Source organism: Anser brachyrhynchus (genome assembly GCF_964034855.1).
Source record: "Anser brachyrhynchus genome assembly, chromosome: 7".
Lineage (NCBI taxonomy): Eukaryota > Metazoa > Chordata > Aves > Anseriformes > Anatidae > Anser > Anser brachyrhynchus.
This window is the reverse complement of record NC_137701.1, coordinates 22,013,694-22,032,314: the sequence shown is the minus strand read 5'-3', so window position 1 is coordinate 22,032,314 and position 18,621 is coordinate 22,013,694. Positions and strand designations below refer to the sequence as shown.

General features: G+C 38.3%; 2 protein-coding genes across 13 annotated transcripts in view; one reads left to right on the top strand and one right to left on the bottom strand.

The window, feature by feature from the left end:
* Positions 1-18,621, top strand: part of B3GALT1 (beta-1,3-galactosyltransferase 1) — a 160,829-nt gene that overhangs the window by 77,789 nt on the left and 64,419 nt on the right. The window contains exons 3-4 of one of the 11 annotated variants that reach the window (XM_080601016.1): positions 9,112-9,200; positions 10,438-10,485. The exons of 9 other annotated variants lie outside the window; for them this stretch is intronic. In XM_080601016.1, coding sequence (XP_080457142.1) covers positions 9,112-9,200; positions 10,438-10,485 — 137 coding nt within the window. The remainder of the gene's footprint in view (positions 1-9,111; positions 9,201-10,437; positions 10,486-18,621) is intronic. One more of the 11 variants, XM_080601022.1, reaches the window with a different exon arrangement.
* Positions 1-18,621, bottom strand: part of LOC308198518 (uncharacterized protein) — a 196,227-nt gene that overhangs the window by 121,570 nt on the left and 56,036 nt on the right. The gene's annotated exons all lie outside the window — the stretch shown is intronic.

Genomic DNA, 18,621 nt, shown 5'->3' with positions numbered 1-18,621 from the left:
CAGAACCTGGTCCTGCAATAAGCTTTACATAAACTGCATTTCATGCACAAGCTTTTCTATTAGAAGAAAAGAATTTTGATCACTTTCCAATACAATAGGTGAAAAGAATTGAATAGTTTTTTAGGGATAGAGGAATTCTAGCTTGCTAATAAAAACATGTCCTTCCAATTAAAAACCAGAATCAACCATCCCTAACCTAATATTCAGTGGCATAACAGAATCACAGAATCACAGAATCACAGAATCGTCTAGGTTGGAAGAGACCTCCAAGATCATCTAGTCCAACCTCTGTCCTAACACTAACAAGTCCTACTCTAAACCATATCACTAAGGGCTACATCTAAACGTCTTTTAAAGACCTCCAGGGATGGTGACTCAACCACCTCCCTGGGCAGCCCATTCCAATGCCTAACAACCCTTTCAGTAAAGAAGTTCTTCCTAACATCCAACCTAAACCTCCCCTGGTGCAACTTTAGCCCATTCCCCCTTGTCCTGTCACCAGGCACGTGGGAGAATAGACCAACCCCCACCTCTCTACAGCCTCCTTTAAGGTACCTATAGAGAGCGATGAGGTCTCCCCTGAGCCTCCTCTTCTCGAGGCTAAACAACCCCAGCTCCCTCAGCCGCTCCTCGTAAGACTTGTTCTCCAGACCCCTCACCAGCTTCGTTGCCTTGCCTTCTCTGGACTCTCTCGAGCACCTCCATGTCCTTCTTGTAGCGAGGGGCCCAAAACTGAACACAGTACTCAAGGTGCGGCCTCACCAGAGCCAAATACAGGGGGACAATCACTTCCCTAGACCTGCTGGCCACACTGCTTCTTATACAAGCCAGGATGCTGTTGGCCTTCTTGGCCACCTGAGCACACTGCTGGCTCATATTCAGCTGCCTATCAACCAGTACTCCCAGGTCCTTCTCTGCCAGGCAGCTTTCCAACCACTCATCTCCCAGCCTGTAGCGCTGCTTGGGGTTGTTACGCCCCAGATGCAGGACCCGGCACTTGGCCTTGTTGAACTTCATGCAGTTGACCTCAGCCCATCGGTCCAGCCTATCCAGATCCTCCTGCAAAGCCTTCCTTCCCTCGAGCAGATCAACACACGCACCTAACTTGGTGTCATCTGCAAACTTACTGAGGGTGCACTGGACGCCCTCATCCAGATCATCGATAAAGATATTAAAGAGGACCCGCCCCAGCACTGAGCCCTGGGGGACTCCACTAGTAACCAGCCTCCAACTGGATTTGGCTCCATTCACCACAACTCTTTGGGCCCGGCCATCCAGCCAGTTTCTAACCCAACGAAGCGTACACCAGTCCAAGCCACGAGCAGCCAGTTTCTTGAGGAGAATGTTGTGGGAAACGGTGTCAAAAGCCTTACTAAAGTCAAGGTAGATCACATCCACAGCCTTCCCCTCATCCACCAAGCGTGTCACTTGGTCATAGATGGAGATCAGGTTCGTCAAGCAGGACCTACCTTTCATAAACCCATGCTGACTGGGCCTGATCGCCTGGTTGCCCTGCAAGTGCCGCGTGATGACACTCAAGATAATCTGCTCCATGAGCTTCCCTGGCACTGAGGTCAAACTAACAGGCCTATAGTTCCCCGGGTCTACCCTCCGGCCCTTCTTGTAGATGGGCGTCACGTTTGCTAGCCGCCAGTCGACTGGAACCTCCCCTGATAGCCAGGACTGCCGATAAATAATGGAAAGCGGCTTGGCCAGCTCCTCCGCCAGTTCGCTCAGTACCCTCGGGTGGATCCCATCCGGCCCCATCGACTTGCGTACATCCAAGTGTCGTAGCAGGCCGCCAACCATTTCCTCATGGATAGCGAGGGCCACATCCTGCTCCCTATCCCCTTCCACCAGCTCAGGGTACCAGGTATCCAGAGAACAACCGGTCTTGCTGCTAAAGACTGAGGCAAAGAAAGCATTGAGCACCTCAGCCTTTTCCTCATCTTTTGTAACTAAGTTTCGCCCCGCATCCAGTAAAGGATGGAGATTCTCCTTAGTCCTCCTTTTTGTGTTGATGTATTTGTAAAAACGTTTTTTGTTATCTTTAACGCCAGTAGCCAGATTGAGCTCCGGATGAGCTTTGGCCTTTCTAATTTTGTCCCTGCACAGCCTCGCAACATCCGTATAGTCCTCCTGAGTAGCCCGCCCTCTTTTCCAAAGATTATAAACCCTCCTTTTTCTCCTAAGCTCAAGCCACAACTCTCTGCTTAGCCAGGCCGGTCTAGTTCCGCGTCGGCTCGTCTTTGGGCATGTGGGGACAGACCGCTCCTGAGCCGTTAAGATTTCCTTCTTGAGGAGTGCCCAGCCTTCCTGGACTCCTTTGCCCTTCAGAACCTCCTCCCAAGGGACTCTGCCAACCAGTGTCCTGAACAGCTCAAAGTCAGCCCTCCGGAAGTCCAAGACAGCGGTTTTACTGGTCCCCTTCCTGACTTCGCCAAGAATAGAGAACTGAACCATTTCGTGGTCACTCCGCCCAAGACAGCTCTCGACCACCAGATCTCCCACCAGTCCGTCACTGTTTGTGAACAGAAGGTCTAGCGGGGCACCTCCCCTGGTAGGCTCTCTAACCAGCTGCATCAGGAAGCTATCTTCCACGCTCTCCAGAAACCTCCTAGACTGCTTTCTCTGGGCTGTGTTGTGCTTCCAGGATATGTCTGGGAAGTTGAAGTCCCCCACGAGAACAAGCGCTGACGATTTCGCGGCTTCTGCCAGCTGCCTGTAGAACTCCTCATCAGTCTCCTCATCCTTGTTCGGCGGTCTATAACAGACCCCTACCAGGATGCTTGCCTTGTTGGCCTTCCCTCTGATCCTAACCCATAGGGACTCAACCTTATCATTCCCAGCCTCAAGTTCCTCAACATCTAAACACTCTCTAATATAGAGAGCCACACCACCACCCCTTCTGTGCTGCCTGTCCCTTCTGAAGAGCCTATAGCCAGACATTGCAGCACTCCAGTCATGAGAGTGGTCCCACCACGTTTCCGTGATGGCAACCAAGTCATAGCCTTCCCGCTGCACGATGGCTTCCAGCTCCTCCTGTTTGTTGCCCATGCTGCGTGCATTAGTGTAGATGCACTTCAGCTGGGCCATTGCCTTCTTCCCCGGCTCTGCCATTGTTCCCCCCGGCACAGCTCCAACAGGCCTTCTTTCAGCCCCATCCCCCTTCTTTCCTAGTTTAAAGCCCTCTCAACCAATCCTGGGCTAGGATCCGTTTTCCCCTTAGAGATAGGGACCCGTCTGCGGCCATCAGGCCGGGTGCTGAGTAAAGCGCCCCATGGTCAAAAAAACCAAAATTTCTGTGTTGGCACCAGTCTCTGAGCCACGTGTTAATCAGGTGGAAACAGCAGGAAGAATGTACAATATGACCTCAAGTAATGCTGCTGTTCCTTTCTTAAATGGCATAGAGACATGAAACCCTAAGCATTAGACACAGAACAAATTCATCTAGGACTCAAAAGTATTTGTATCTTAAAAGTGGTAAGATGCACAAATAAAGAGCATAAGAAAAGAAACCTTTCAAAAAAGCCTTTGGGGGACTGGAATGGAATAAATGCTTCTGTGAGCTGAGAAATAAATAGTTCTGAAGGATGTGGTAAACTATCATTTATCACTCTCTCTAAACGTGATATAGATATCTGGTTAATAATGCTCACATTTTGTTCTCAGTAGTGTACAAACTGGCATCTGAAAGTAATTTAGTCATTTGTAAAAACAACATATGTTCTTGTGATATGTGGGAAGGAATATCCTCTGAAAACCGGGTTTTCACTTTATTGGATAAAAAACTGTGAGAAACCCCCTAAAATATGCCAGCTGTTGATGAGCACAGACAAATTTATAGACTCTTGCACAAATTAAATATTCTGCAAGTTTCCATAGGAGTGCTATTTTAATATTTGTTCATTTTTGTAAAGCTCCAATTCCTGGATAGTTCATTCCAATAAGACATTTTGGAAATAATTTCTACTGATAAACAGTGTCATGGAAAAAATGGCATTTTTAGTAATTTATGTGCAGTGGGTTTTCAGAGTGTCATTTATGATCTGGCACTCTGATCAGGATGCCATGTAAGATGCTGGAAAAATTATAAGCAGGTAGGTGGGATTTCTGCCTCAGTGAGCTTACATTCTCATGCAACTCAACTCTCATACAACTCAAAGAATAATATTATTTTACAGTTCTGCTAAAAAAAAAAAAAAGGTTTTGTGTAATAAATACTAATACATATCTTCTTAATTTCCAGAATGATTTCTCACAAAAACTAAAAAAAATGAGAAATCATTACAGCACAAATGGGTACTCACTGCATTTATAGATAACTTAGTAAAAGCTCCGAAGGCCTAAATTTTCCTTATAACACAAAAGTTCTGATTTCCCTGCAGTGGTCTCCAACCATAAAATAGCACTATGTTTATTCTGTAGCACGCAAGTAGGCCACAGCCAACATTTCAAAGATCGCTGTTACCAGAGTGGTAATTCAGCAGCAGCAGCATTTACTGGCATGAAAGGCCAACTGCATTTGAAATAAAATAGCGTGAGCGGTACGACCATATTGTTAATTCACACCAAAACACGCAGCTACACACACTAGTATTACCAGACATTTGTATATCATACTACCTGAAAATTCATACCTGAAAAATAAGCACAGGCCATGCTCTTCACATTTGTCAGCTGTGGCCAGCCAGACTGACCTCACTGCCTACCTAGGATCTAGCAAACACTTGGTGATGTGCTTACATTTAGATACGTGAATAATCTAGCACAGACTGGGACACTTTATCTGCTTGAACACAAGCAAGCACATTCATTTGTGTTAGAGAAATGCCTTTACATGGTTGCGTTTAGAAGAGCAATACGATGCTTAGGATTTCTGATTTACTGTGGTTTACTACTCTTGTGAGCAGTACCTGTATTTTGAATTCAGAACCTGTTATGCCAAATAACACGAAACCAGTGAGAAGAAAATCACATAACTAGTCTGAGCCATTTCAAAGTCAGCAAATGATCTCTCAACAGCATTTGTGGAAATGATTAATAATTTACTTGCCATTCATAATTTAGTTGACAATTTTTGTCTTTTTTACTTACTAATGAAATGCCTGTGAGTGGATCACAATTTTCTCATATTTATTATTCATTGCAACTATTTGCTGAATAATTTCTGCAAACAGTTCCTGTTTTGTAGCTCACTCCCATTGTGAATGTTTATTATTCAAAATTTAGTCTCTGAAACTAATTACCTAAGCCACATATTAGATTTTGTTCAGTGTTTGCCTGAACATTGTTCTTATAATCAGTGTGTTCTCCTTCAGTATGAACTAAAATTGTATTCTTCTGTGAACACTCCCTCTGTAAAGTTTATTTGCTAGAATGTTCACAAAAAGCAAGCACCACGGAGCAATTGAATTTTAAAATCTGTACAAATATTGGTGGATATATTTTCTTCAGGACCAACTAACTCTACCAATAAAAGAGAGCACAGTCTTATTTATTGAGTTGTGTTATGGAAATGACCAAAGCATCTTGGAATCCAAAGAGGAAGACCTCATTCTTCTCCTCGGAGTGAAAACAAGGAACATTGTAGCATCAAAAGTCTTTTCATTTGCACATTTCTTGTAAACCAGTTATTCCAGGTACTCCACACATTGCTTAAACAATGTGGCAGTCATCTAAGTGCTATGTCATTGAAAGCCAAAATTGCCAGGGTTTTACTGGGAAGGAGAAGGGGGAAAGGCAATACACAAGTACACACTTCACACATCTCTCCTACAACTTTGGGAATTTCACATAACCAACCCATAAGTATTTGTAGCACAGATTGCCACCTCCTTACTGGTAGAGATTCCCCTCACGTGCCAAGAACTTAGAGCCTTTTGGCTTTGTTTTTCTGGCTTTATTTTATTTCAGATTTTTGAGACTTGGCATGCATTTGCTCATGTTTTCAGCCTTCTTTCAGTAACCATCAGGACTCAGCAATTTTTTCAGACTCAGATTTAGCAGCTGGGACTTCGAGGAAAAGACCAACTATTGTGAGATATGTAATAAATCCAAAAGACCTGGCATTGTTGAAAGGCACATGCGTTGCAGACGGCCTTTACAAACCTGAGAGAGGTGAAATGTTTGCCCAGCTTCACACAGCTACCCAGCAACACACATCAAACTATTGCTCAACAGAGTAGCATTAAGAATTAGAACTGAAATAAGATTTAAATGACCCAAAAACTTACAAAGGCCTTCTGCAGAGGGATGATTTCTATACTGAGTCACCGTTGAGGGTTATTAATTTCATTTGAACTCAGACACACTATAAATACCAGCAAAAACTTGACTGAACATTTGATTGCTAGAATTAATAGTTCTACTGGATTCTAATGAATCTAGAATTTGACTCTTCAGGAAACAACTCTAAAAAATGGTACAACTGCAAAACAAACTGTAAAAATTTGGCTCCATTTCCAGTTGTACTAAGACAACTCAGATGTATCTTTCTTTCCAAGAAAGATCTCACATTTTACTCATGAAATTGCTGCTCACATTCTATTACCAGTATACTTTTATCTTTGCGCTGGTGCAGCTTCTGTTTACAAAATGGGAATGGTACGATGGGAGGAGTGCTTTAAAACGATAAAGCATTTGGAGAACAAGACTGATTCAGAATAGTAGAAAAATACAGTAAATAGGTTATATTTTGATCAAAAAGAAATATGCTGGAGGAAAGGGTTGGAATTTATTTCTCGACTTGTCAAAAGCTTTTTCTCTATTTGCTACTGAAAGTTTTAGGCCTAATAAGAGCACTGAGAAAAGAGGCAATAGCAATATAAAAAGTTTTTGTCAGCTAAGCATTTTTAGCAATGCTTTATTACTGAAATGTTACTAAATGCTGTAATCCACCTACAAATTTTGCATGTTCTCTAGCTATTATCTCTCTCCAATTTATTGCCCCCAGTAATATGGATAATTATTCTAGAATCAACACTCCTCACAAGTCTCCTAATGGTTAACATTTCTTTCCAGCTGGAAATCTGTTTGCTGGTTACATTTCAGATTACCTCATTAGAGGTGTATTGCATGTAGAGAAGAAATGCAGATATTTCTCCTTCCAGGTCAGAAGATGAGATTTTCACTTGTATTACGCAGTGTCTCAGTGTGGATGAATCCACAGACAACACCAGATACAGCATTCCCACAGGGCATGGCAATACACTCCAAGTCACAGGGCCAGCCACAGTTAAGAAACTGCATGCTGTCAGCTGCATTATAAACTAATCCAAGCATTAGTTGTTGCATTTTCTGAAAATTCAGCGTTTTTACTGTGCCATCAAGGATGCTCGCTTGTCTAACGTAGGTGTTTTTAGCTCTACTTTAATGCTAACTTCCAAGCTGTAGCAAGGTACCAAAGCTAGAACTGACCACGGCAAAGTAGCTCTAGATTCTGCCTTCATCATTTTTATTGTTCATACCACATTTTATAAGGCAGTGTGAATGCTAATAAGCCCTGTAACAAATTTCTGGGCAGTATTTGAAGAGGTATGTTACAGTTTCATTATTTATGCAAGAAAATTTTTAGTGAGTGCCTGCATGAGGTCAAGGAATTTTATTTTTTTTTAAAGTAATCTAATGTGATTACCCTTTAAACTAAAAGGAAAAAAAAATACAAAAAAAAAAAATCTAGGGCAAATATAGATGTTTGGTCAAAAATAAATAAATAAACAAATCATAGCTTCCATCTCCTTCCAAACTTAATTATTGACTACCTGTACCTGATGGCCTACGAGCTTAGATTTCTTCAGTTGTATTTGCTGCCTATGTCATATCAACAGGCAGTGGAGATGTTTTAACTAGATGCTCTGTGATTCTTCCTTTTGTTCCCATTTACAGTTCCCTTCAGAAATATAGGCATTAGCTGTGAATACTGACACTAACATCTTTGAAAGAAATTCTGGATATCCAGTGAATTGAACATGCTTGAAATGTATTTTTCTCCGTGTTGCCAGGATAGGTTCATCAGGTCAATCTAAACCTGTCAGTAGTCCTTGAAAAATCTTTTGCAAACCCGCAATAACACTGCCTTAGAGAAGTAGAGAAGTGACATTGATTATAGAAGGAGAATTTTACTGAGGTTACTTCTAATTGCTGGCAAAGGATATGCTCAGTATGCATATGCATGCTTTGCTGGAAGAAGTAGGAATTACATTTTATTTATTAAGAATCTCAGAGACAATTTGGGATTTTAATCTTATAGGACAGAGTTATTTTTTCTTAGACTGTCAGAATACAGAAAGAAGTTTCCAACCAGTTTCCTCAACACTAAAGCAAGCTTCCATGAATTTAACAAAATTTAATAATATCTAACTAGCTGACGCTACGGCAGGTCTATAATTGCATGTCACCTTGCAATGCTATGTTGTCTAAATGATTTCTTTTTCCTTTTGGCAATCTACTGAATAACAGTGCTGATGAAGGATTATTTCTACATAAATATTTCTTACTAAAATATCATATAAAAAGTAAAATATCTTATTCGGAGGTAGACATTTGCTGAAAGACACTTAATATTAATTTAGAACCTTCTTACTGACAGCTGCTCAGCAGGACAAAAACTCTTCATTAGATTAGAGTCTCGAGGCAGTCTCATGAAGGTTGCTACTGAGGAAAAAGTCATTAAGGTTTTCCCTCTTTTTCACCTCCAGTTATGGGTAAATTTACATGTGCATCCTGGTTTCCTTTTATATATATATACACACATATTTTTATTAAGAGTATAGTTATACTCATATAAAAGCTCAATAAGGATGAACAAACAGCAAGGTAAAGTTTTATACAAATAAGGAGGTGCATAAAATTGAAAAATAGTAGCAATTTTGAATGATGGACTGGAAGACAATGTTAGTAAAATAGTTGCTTGAGGGTGCAGATTGGTATGAATTTCTGATATATTTCCTATACCACTGTCTCCATTTAGATGTAATAAACCATGAATTATAATTCTGTCATTTAAAAAAAAAAAAAAAAAAAAAAAGGAGAAAACTGTTTATTCTGTATTCTGCCTAAAACTTTGGGTTTCTCTAATCATCGCTCTCTACTGATATTTAATGTTTACAGCACACTTTGTATTTATATAACGTACTTCCTCCCCCTGGTGACCTGGAGATGAATGAATCTGGCCTAGAAGATGGCAGAGGCCATATGAGGTACAAATGAACAAAGCAAATTAGTTGCTCAGACTCTCCAAGAGAATTGATTATTTTTTCCCTAAAAAATGTAACTCTGAAGTCTTTCCATCCATTCTCTGTGTCCACCAATTAATAATGAAATGTCAGATTTTAAGGAGACATGGCTTGTTTTACTCACAGGGAATGGAACTTGCTGACTACGGGTCATGCTTTCTTGTCGTACTGTGGCTCATAATGAAGTAAGTGTAGGATACAGCATTATTCCTGACACATGAAACACTTTCAAGGATGAATTAGACATGCATTATGTGAATTTCTGAAAAACAAACCAGTTTGCAAACTTATCTCATGGGTCAAATTTCTATTCATTTGGATCACAACTGACCCATACATCCATATGTCCCAGTGACAGTGCATAAAGAATTCTTCATTCACGTCTGGACACTGGAGATTAATTTAGATTAATGTAGTATTTTGGGTGTATTGTTTTATGTCCCTAAATGTTCATCTCCTTAATATAATATACAGCTGAAAAAATAAAACTTCATTCTGCCTGTATACTTATTCAATGCCTGATCTCCATCCTCTCCTACTTTGTATTAGAAGCTGAGCAAGATAGCTTAGTTGTGCTGCCATAAACACAGATCCTGTCTTAAATGGATTTGGATTAGACAAAATGTTAATTCTGACCTGAGCTGACAGCATTTATAACTAACCACACAGGTAGACAGGATCAAAGATGTTAATTAGGTGTCATAATGCAACGCTTAACGCATAATTTCACAATCAATGGACTTCAGCGAAAAGCTGGCTTAAGAAGTTCATGACTTCATTTCTACCACCACAACTGCTTGTGAAATTCTGCCTTAAACCATGCCACTGAGCTAATTCGGGTTAAAAATAAGTTGCCAGAAAATATTATGCTCACATACTCACCAAGTTAGCATGCCTACACCATAGTGATATGGCTCAAGCAATGCAGTTGGGAGTGCTATCTTCCATTGTGTGCGGGTATGACCAGATGGTCAGGGGTGGTTAAACCAGCCACAGCACCAGAACTTTAGCCCCTAGAGCAGGGGTTTTTTTGTTTTGGTTTGGTTTGTTTTTTTTGTGTGTTTGTTTTTGTTTGGTTGGTTTGTTTTGTTTAAAAAAAAATAACACCACCTTGTACATGCACTTCACAGAAGTTCTTGGCTTTGCATTTCCAAATTTTCAAAAATGGGCTTCACATTTTTTATTTTTTATTTTTTTTCAGGACAGCTGTATTCACAATCCCCACCTTCTGCCCAAGCAGTCTATGGAGGTACTTATCTCTAAAAACTTCAAATATAATGACATTAAAGAAGATGCCCGTTTGAAAATCTAGCCTTAGAAGAACAGCACAAAAGCTGTCAATTTATTCAGGAATTCCTAACTTTTTTCTTAAAAAACACTTTCTAAGCAGAGATGTGTTTCTTAAAGACTGTAAGATGAAGACACAATCAGAGAAGAATTCTGAAAAGTGTCAGTAAGTCAATCCAATATACATCACTGTGAACCTGCAATACAGACAAAATTTTAAAATTAACAAAAGGCCTGAACTGCAGCTGGGTATATTCATGTAGGTCCCAATCATCAGCATTTTGCAAGTGACAGAAGTAAAAATGTCAGTGGAGACTTTAAGCTAATCTCTACAGCAAAGATTGTGAGAGAGATCTAAATATTACTTAAATAAGGCTTTTTCTTTTACAGGAATGAAAGACAAAATGAAACATAATTCAACATATATCTTGCAAACTCCTACTCATCTGTGAAATATTAAGCATCATCATTTTTTTAAATAATAATACAAAAATCTTGTCACTTCAGTGCACAGGAAAGATGATGTTCTGAGGATGAAAACCAGCTGTGTATAGAATGACCTTGATGTTTGTAAAACCATTTCCCTTTGTTATAGATCTTGAAATAAAGTAGAGGTCTTATGCTAAAGAAAGTAGAGCAAAGAACTGATTTTTCCTAGCTCTGCCACTGATTCCTGCATGATCTCAGGCAAACAGACTCAGTCAAAACTTTCACAAGCAGCCACTGTGTATTCTGAGCGCTCAGCTTGAGAAACAAAGGATTAGGTTTGCAGAAGTTTTAAGAATTCATATCTTCCAATGCAGTAAATTCACTTGGTAGTTTTAAAAACTCCAGCTCTGGACAAATATTCAAGACTGGGTACTTTGAGAAGTAAAGTTCTGATCATTTCATATGAGACACCCAAACTGGTCTGTGCTTTGAGAATATAGTACTGTGCCATAGCACCATGTTGTAAAATTGAGATAACAATATCCACTCATTTCACAAGAGTATTATAAAATGGAGACATTAATGTTTGTGAACTCTGAGATATTATAGTTTCAATGGAGCCCATCACTCTTATGAGGAAATCAATAGCGGCGTATTCAGAGAAAGATTTGAATGTTGCAGCAGGGAAGGGGCCACAAAATGAATGAATCACAATTTTAAATGACATATTGGAAAACTGCCCATTAAATGAGTACTATCCATCTTATGACCTGAATGAGGCAGGCAGAGAATGAGCTGTAGAAGAATAGTGTGCTCTAACATAATTAAAGGCTGTATCATAATGCAAACTCACATTTCAGCCCAAATACTTTAAAAGTTTAGCTAAGCTCTTAGCAACAGAATGAAAACTCTTATAATGAGAAGTTCTGGAAAGCTTAAATTTAGTCTTGTTTCCTGTGTGTATTGTTCCTTGTCACATCTCACATGTTCTTATTTGCAAAGTCCCCATAAATCCAATGATACACTTGGCAACCTAACACAGGAACAATTGAAACAGCATTCCAGCGCTGGATGATCAGATCTTTCAAAAGGCTTTGTTTTATGTTGTAAGAAATTTAAGACAGAATTTCTTCTTCAAAAGAAGAGAGTTTGTTGGTTATTTTTATACAAGACAAAATTAGTAGTGTGACAAAATCTTATTTGGGTAGGATCTGTTCAAGAATTGAGTATAGTTATAATCACTCAGATTATGATCTCAGAGTTGGTGCCATTTAATTAGTATTTAAGTACATGTACTCTAGCTACATTTAATTACAATCCCAGATTCCCATCTATTATCTGACAGATGATTGCTACTATTTGGCATTCAAACAGCTTCCAAAAACTAGGAAGTGAAAAATCTAATATGAATAACAATCAGCAATACAGCATGCTGTGACACAAAACAAGCTTCTAATAAACGCTAGATCACATTAAAAAAAAAAAAAGTCACCAAATCATTATCAAAATATTAAAGCATTAAAAAAAAAAAGGCTCAAAACTAAGGCTCTCTCTTCTCTCTCCAGAGGTGTCTTTTCTCTTTGTTTACATTCTGATCTGACATTTCAGACTTACATAGGTGACAAGCTTGTGTGGTGGTGCCCATGAGACCCTAATATCACAGATAAACCTGAGGAATCAGAACCTTCAGATATTTGTTTCTCAGGACAAACCTGAGCACAGCATATACTGCCATTTTATACTATATACTGCTATGCACTACACTGCACACTGTCAGGTTTTGTGATACGATAATGTTATGGGCTCCGCTGGCAATACTGAAGAATGCTATGAATTCGGCTGGTATCAAAGACAAGGACAATGATATTGAAAATTAAAAGTAACATTTCAGATGTGTTATTCTGACCCCCAATTTAATATACATATATTATTTTTTCATATTTCAATGATCTCTCCCCAGTTCCTCCAAATACTGTTTTCTTCACACTGAGACCAGTGGGAAAAAAAATTAAATAACTATGAATAATGCACAGTCCAGCCTGGTAAATGTTTTTCACATTTAAAATTGTGCTATATGTTGTTTGCTAAATACCCTTAAGAGATATTTTCTTAAGTGAAATAATAACTTGAACCATATTGTAGTAAAGTTAACTAAAATGAAAGATCAACATTCCCAGAGATAATGCTGATATATTAGGTAGTGCTCCTGCATCCTGCAGGAATATCATAGAAATATCCGCAAAAGCAACACCCTTAGCTGTCCCTCTGCCTCAAGAGACCCTCCCCATCTGTGCCACTGCAGCGTTCAGTATGTGTATTAAAATTCACCAGCTAGCTACTAGCAAACAGAATGTATATCCGCGGAGTTGCTCTTTTCATTCTCTTAGCAGGAAAAGTGCTTTTGGTCTCTCTCCTAGATTATGCTGATGATTTTCACAAAACACATGTGGGATCTTTAGGAAGTCCATTATTCTTTCAACTTTGGCTGAAATTACCAGCCAAAAATTATGGTTAAATATTTTTAAACAAACAATTTAAAGTTAAAAAGAGACAATGTGAATACATAGGACTCGTTTCTTTGAAAAGGTAGACAAAAATTGAAGGCAGAGTTCTGCTGTTGTGCATAAACATGGGGAATGAATTTGAGTAAAAACTCTAGGATCATCTCTGTAAGCACCAACAGTAATTGGGGTAGAGTGAGTGTAGTGTGGTAGAGGTTGCCAAACGGGAAATAACAGTTCGGTAGGGAAGGATGTTATATTTTCAAACTTATTAAAATGTATTATAAACAATCATAATGCACAGAAATAAACTCATTGGCAAGGGTCCTTCCATCAACCAGCACTTGCTAGTTTTAAAACCACCAGCTGCTAAACCTGGGGTAGTTTCAAAAACAAGTTTAAAAGGTAAGTGCCAAATGCCCATTACTGTGAAAAGCTGTATATTGAAAGTATACGTTCCAGACAGATTTCAGCTTTTAATGGGACCAAAGCTACTCCTGCATCTATTGAACAATGTGAAAAGCATTTATAGTGGCAGAAGGTAGGAAGATTAAATAAAGGTAGACAAATTAGTTTAGCTCATGGATTTAAACAACCAAAAGCTAAGTTGTTAACATGCAACACTAGTGCTACAATCACTGCACAGCTCAGTAATACAAAAACCTTGATTTAGCTTATGTACACAAAGGCCTTTTATTTTCACCTATCTAAACAAGTCCCTTTACTGACAGGATTACGATCCTGTGCATTAGAAGTGAATGCAAGATTAGACTGAGCTGGTTTTCATTTAGGGCATTTCCCTAATCAGTGCTGCTCCCAGAATTTTGTGTTTTAACTTAGTCATCCATTGAGTATTTTTCTATTTTACAACCTGAAAATCAGCAAGCACTGCAGTTCAATTGCAAGCCTTGCTTCACTGCAGACTTCTTTGAGCAGTTCATAACTACTACATACATCAGGGCTATAATAGCTGCAAGAAAAAAATCCACAGGATTCTACCTAACATTTTGGAAAATGAAATTAAAAAAAAGAATTCAATGATGAATATGCAAGAAGTGATCCAGTGCCCCTAAAGATCTGACTGTTACCACTTACAGGCATGTTGATTTACCTCGCTGTCGGGGATTTGTCTGTTAACTTTTTCTCACACACCACCATCTATTTTTACTGTTGACATATTTCCATTTTAAAACAATCTAGAGAGCCAGATTTACTTGTATGTCTTGCTAAATGGGAATAAAATTCAAACTGAAACGTATCAGCTATTTCTGCTGACACCTAAGGTATCCATTCCCTTCCCTGTTGTCTCCATAACTCTACTTGGATTTATAAATCCTGTAGCTTGCTTGGTGTAACAGACTATATTGCCACCAAACTTTGTGATTCTGTTAAAAATCACACAATATTTTATGAAGTGTTTGTCTTAAAATTTCGGGTCCCTCAATCAAAAGTGTTTACAAGGAAATCTTAATCTCTTCTGGTTTAAAATTAAAACTGCACTTTTAGGTTTTACAGGGCTTAAAGATTATTCTCAAAAAAAGCTCCCAAACTATAAAAAACTGCACAAATAATACACAGTGTGAATAAAACCAGAAGTGACCTGCTGAGTGTCCTAGAGCAATGAGTGGGATACACTCACATGCCAGATGGATAGGCAGCTACTAGTCAAGGCTGAGAGACCAGTCTTCAGTCCTGGTAGACCAGTTACGGACACTTGGCTGGCTGCAGTCAAGTCATAGGGAAAAAAAAAAATAACACAAATATCTAGTTGAATTTTATGAACACAGGACAATTGGGACAATTGACATACACAAACATAACATGAACATTTAAAATATATTAGCTACAGTATGAAATACGCAAACTGATTAGATCACTGAAAGCTTTGCTTTGCCAATGATCTCATAGCCCACTGTTGGTTGCTGTCTATTTTTTACCCTTGCCTTCATTTCAGAGCCAGATTTTAATCTGAGATCCATATGTAGACACATTGCTTGAAATTAGCAGTACTTTATGTGTAAAAGCAAATGTACACATCTGTAGATAATTTATTTTATATGCCATAGCTGAAAAAGTGTCTGCTTGCAATGCCTGTGTCAAGCCATCAGCACAGAGGTAGACGTAGTGAAGAGAGTAATGGTGTGTTATGCCTCATCTGCAGCTGAGAACACTGTCAATTGCCAGAAAAGGTGAAGAGGGACATGGGAAATAGAGACAGGCGATAGAAATAAAGAGACAGAAGTTTAATAGCAAGTATAACAGAGAGAAGGGTATGAAATACATTTGATACAGGTGAAAGATGTCAGTTTATTGCTTTTTATTTATAGACCCGCAAAGATGTGGATATGTGCTTTGTCATATAAAAATTAAATTGATGCAGATAGCTCAAGGAGTGGAGACATGAAATCAGAATTGGTATAGAGAGAATACTAGAATGAACAAAATTACTGTGGAAAGGGATCTGGTTTTTCCTCTGGCCATTGCAATAAATACACAATGAATTCTTCTGAAGAAATATTAAATATCTTGCTAATGAGGCCTAGGGGGTCACTGTACAATGTAGGGTGCTCTGATAGGAACTAGTGATCAGCAGATAAGCCTTTGGTGAAAAATACATGAGAGACTACAGAATACATAAGAGAAGAAGTCACACCAGGCACAAGCATACCCAAAAAAAGATATCAGATGGCACTACTTTCCCACATTCTGACCCCAAAATGGAAGTACATTGTAATAGTTATGATTACCCATCTGCAAGTGCCATTTGCAGTGCCACCACCTATCAACTTCTTTGTAGAAAGAAAGTTCTGTGCATATAAATTAACAGAATCACCAGATTGAATTCTGTAAAGTTAATTATGGCACCATTACTTGTTTACATTTTTTTTCCTGTTAAATAAGCACAAGGCTTGTACAAAGATAAGGGATATATGAATTGTACTGTATGTGTAAATTTCCATTCACATGGGATATCTCGCCATAGCAATGCTTTGAAGTTAATGAACCTTCTCAGTCCATTATAGATAAAAATACCGTGTTTCCACCTTTAGTATAGAATAAATGAATTGTCAGTTTTGTAAACAACTTACAAATTTTGTTTTTGATACTGGTTCTGCAGAAACAGCAACAGTGATTTCTTTTCATACATTTCAGATGTATCATGATTGGCAGTAAACTCTGACTCTTCAAAAACTCCCCAACCATTTTTTTATTACTTTTCTTGATTTTTAAAAATGAAAACATAAGTACTTCCTTTTTCATAACACACAGAAGAGCTTATTTTTATTTCCAACATTGTGAAATAGTAATGGTTTATTACTTAGTACTTGGTAGGATGATGAGTGTTGTTTACAACTCTAAATTATTTTGAATTGTGAAAGTCTTTGATTCAGTTCCACAAAGCAGCAAAATGCTTTTTTAGTTTGGATGCATGAGAGAATATGAACTTTCTGGAAAAAAAAGACAACTCAAGAATATTTCTAATGTGAATTGTTTCAGCTGAGAAGAAGATTAAAATACATTTTTGTAAACGATAAGGAGTTATTTTAACCTGTCTTTTTTTCTTATGTTTAAGTGCATTTTCTTCTTCTTTTAATGAAAGTGCTATGGCAGAGAATTCGTGTTTTAGTTGAACACTGAACAAGAAGCAATCTAAATTATATACTCAATACAAATCTCATGCAATAATGATGAAATAAGTGTAAAATGACTGTAACCAAAGCAGATGCTTTATGAAGCAAAGTCTGCTCTAAATTCAGTATGTGTAGGCAATATCAAGAAAATGGAAATGCATTAAAAAAAGATGAAATTGTAGACTAGACTGGCCAAAAGTTTAAATAAGGTTGTAAAATATTATGATAAGCCTCTGTTTAAAATATAATTGGCTTTTGTCATTGCAGGAGGAAGCAGATAAAACCTTAGTGACAGGTGGGGGAACATAACTAGAAGTGAATCTGGAGTGGAATTATGGTGCTCAGTGAATAGAAGGAGCCCAGTTCTGAGCCCCTCATCAGCAATGAGTTCTGCTGACTTCAGCACTAGCAAAGAGTAACTCAAATAATTGTGAGCTGCAGGACCAGACCTTGGTCATTATTTAATCTAAACACAATAGAGCTCAGTTTAGTAAGGATGGCATGAATTTTGCCATGAACTGCAATTTAACAAAGAGGTCAAATTGCTGCTGCTGCTGCTAACTAAAGAAGCAACCACTTAATCTCAGGCAGTGTACAGATGCTCTACTGACAACATATAATGGTCATTAAACAATAAATAGATATTTATAGTCAAATTTATCGTCCTTATTTTTTTTCATATAAACAGACACTCTAAGAAAGATTAGTTTCCTGTATTTTTCTCTCTTTTTTTTTCCTTATTTTTTTTCTTTTTTTTTCTTTTTTTTTTTTGGCTAACGATGAGCCTGTTTTCTAAGAGAGGCATTTTGCTAAAGGTTTAAGGTTTAAAATCGGGGAAATTCCATAATTCCATTCAGCTTTGCAAAGACATAAATTTGCATAACAGGATGTAATTCAAGATCTTCTAGGAGTAAAATTTCTCCTGAAATATCTCACATTTCTGAACAGAAATACCCTCAGAACAATCAACACTTGAGATTCAATTCTAAAGTTACAGAAACAGCTACAGAAAATAAGAACCACATAACGTTTTGTTCTAAAAATTTGAAAGTTTTAAGCATACTCAGTGATTTCTGATTCTTAATCAACAGCTTACCAGTGTTTAAAGTAGAGGGAGTATTGCAGTGACTAGAACTGATTCTGGTTGGTTTGCTTAAAAATATTGGTAGTGAATCTTACTGAACTACTCTGGCTTTACTAAATGTATGGCAAAATTTGAGCATTGGAAAGCCTATCCTCAGATGCAAGGTCATGCAATGACGTGTGATCCTATACTTTTACTTTTGGATGGAGTCAAGGGAATAAGGTAGCACAAATGCCTGTGAAAGATGGCTGACATGAAATAAATCATACATCTTCCTCTGCAGCAATAAATTCTTTAGCAAGCTGAATGTCTGGGGGGAATAAAAGAGGACTGAAGGAAACAAATGTGTCTTAAACAAGGTCTTCACCATTCTAATAAGCTATTTATTTACACGTGCTCCTCCAATTGCTAAATAGGAGGATATAGCATGAAAGCCATTCTGCAGAACACTA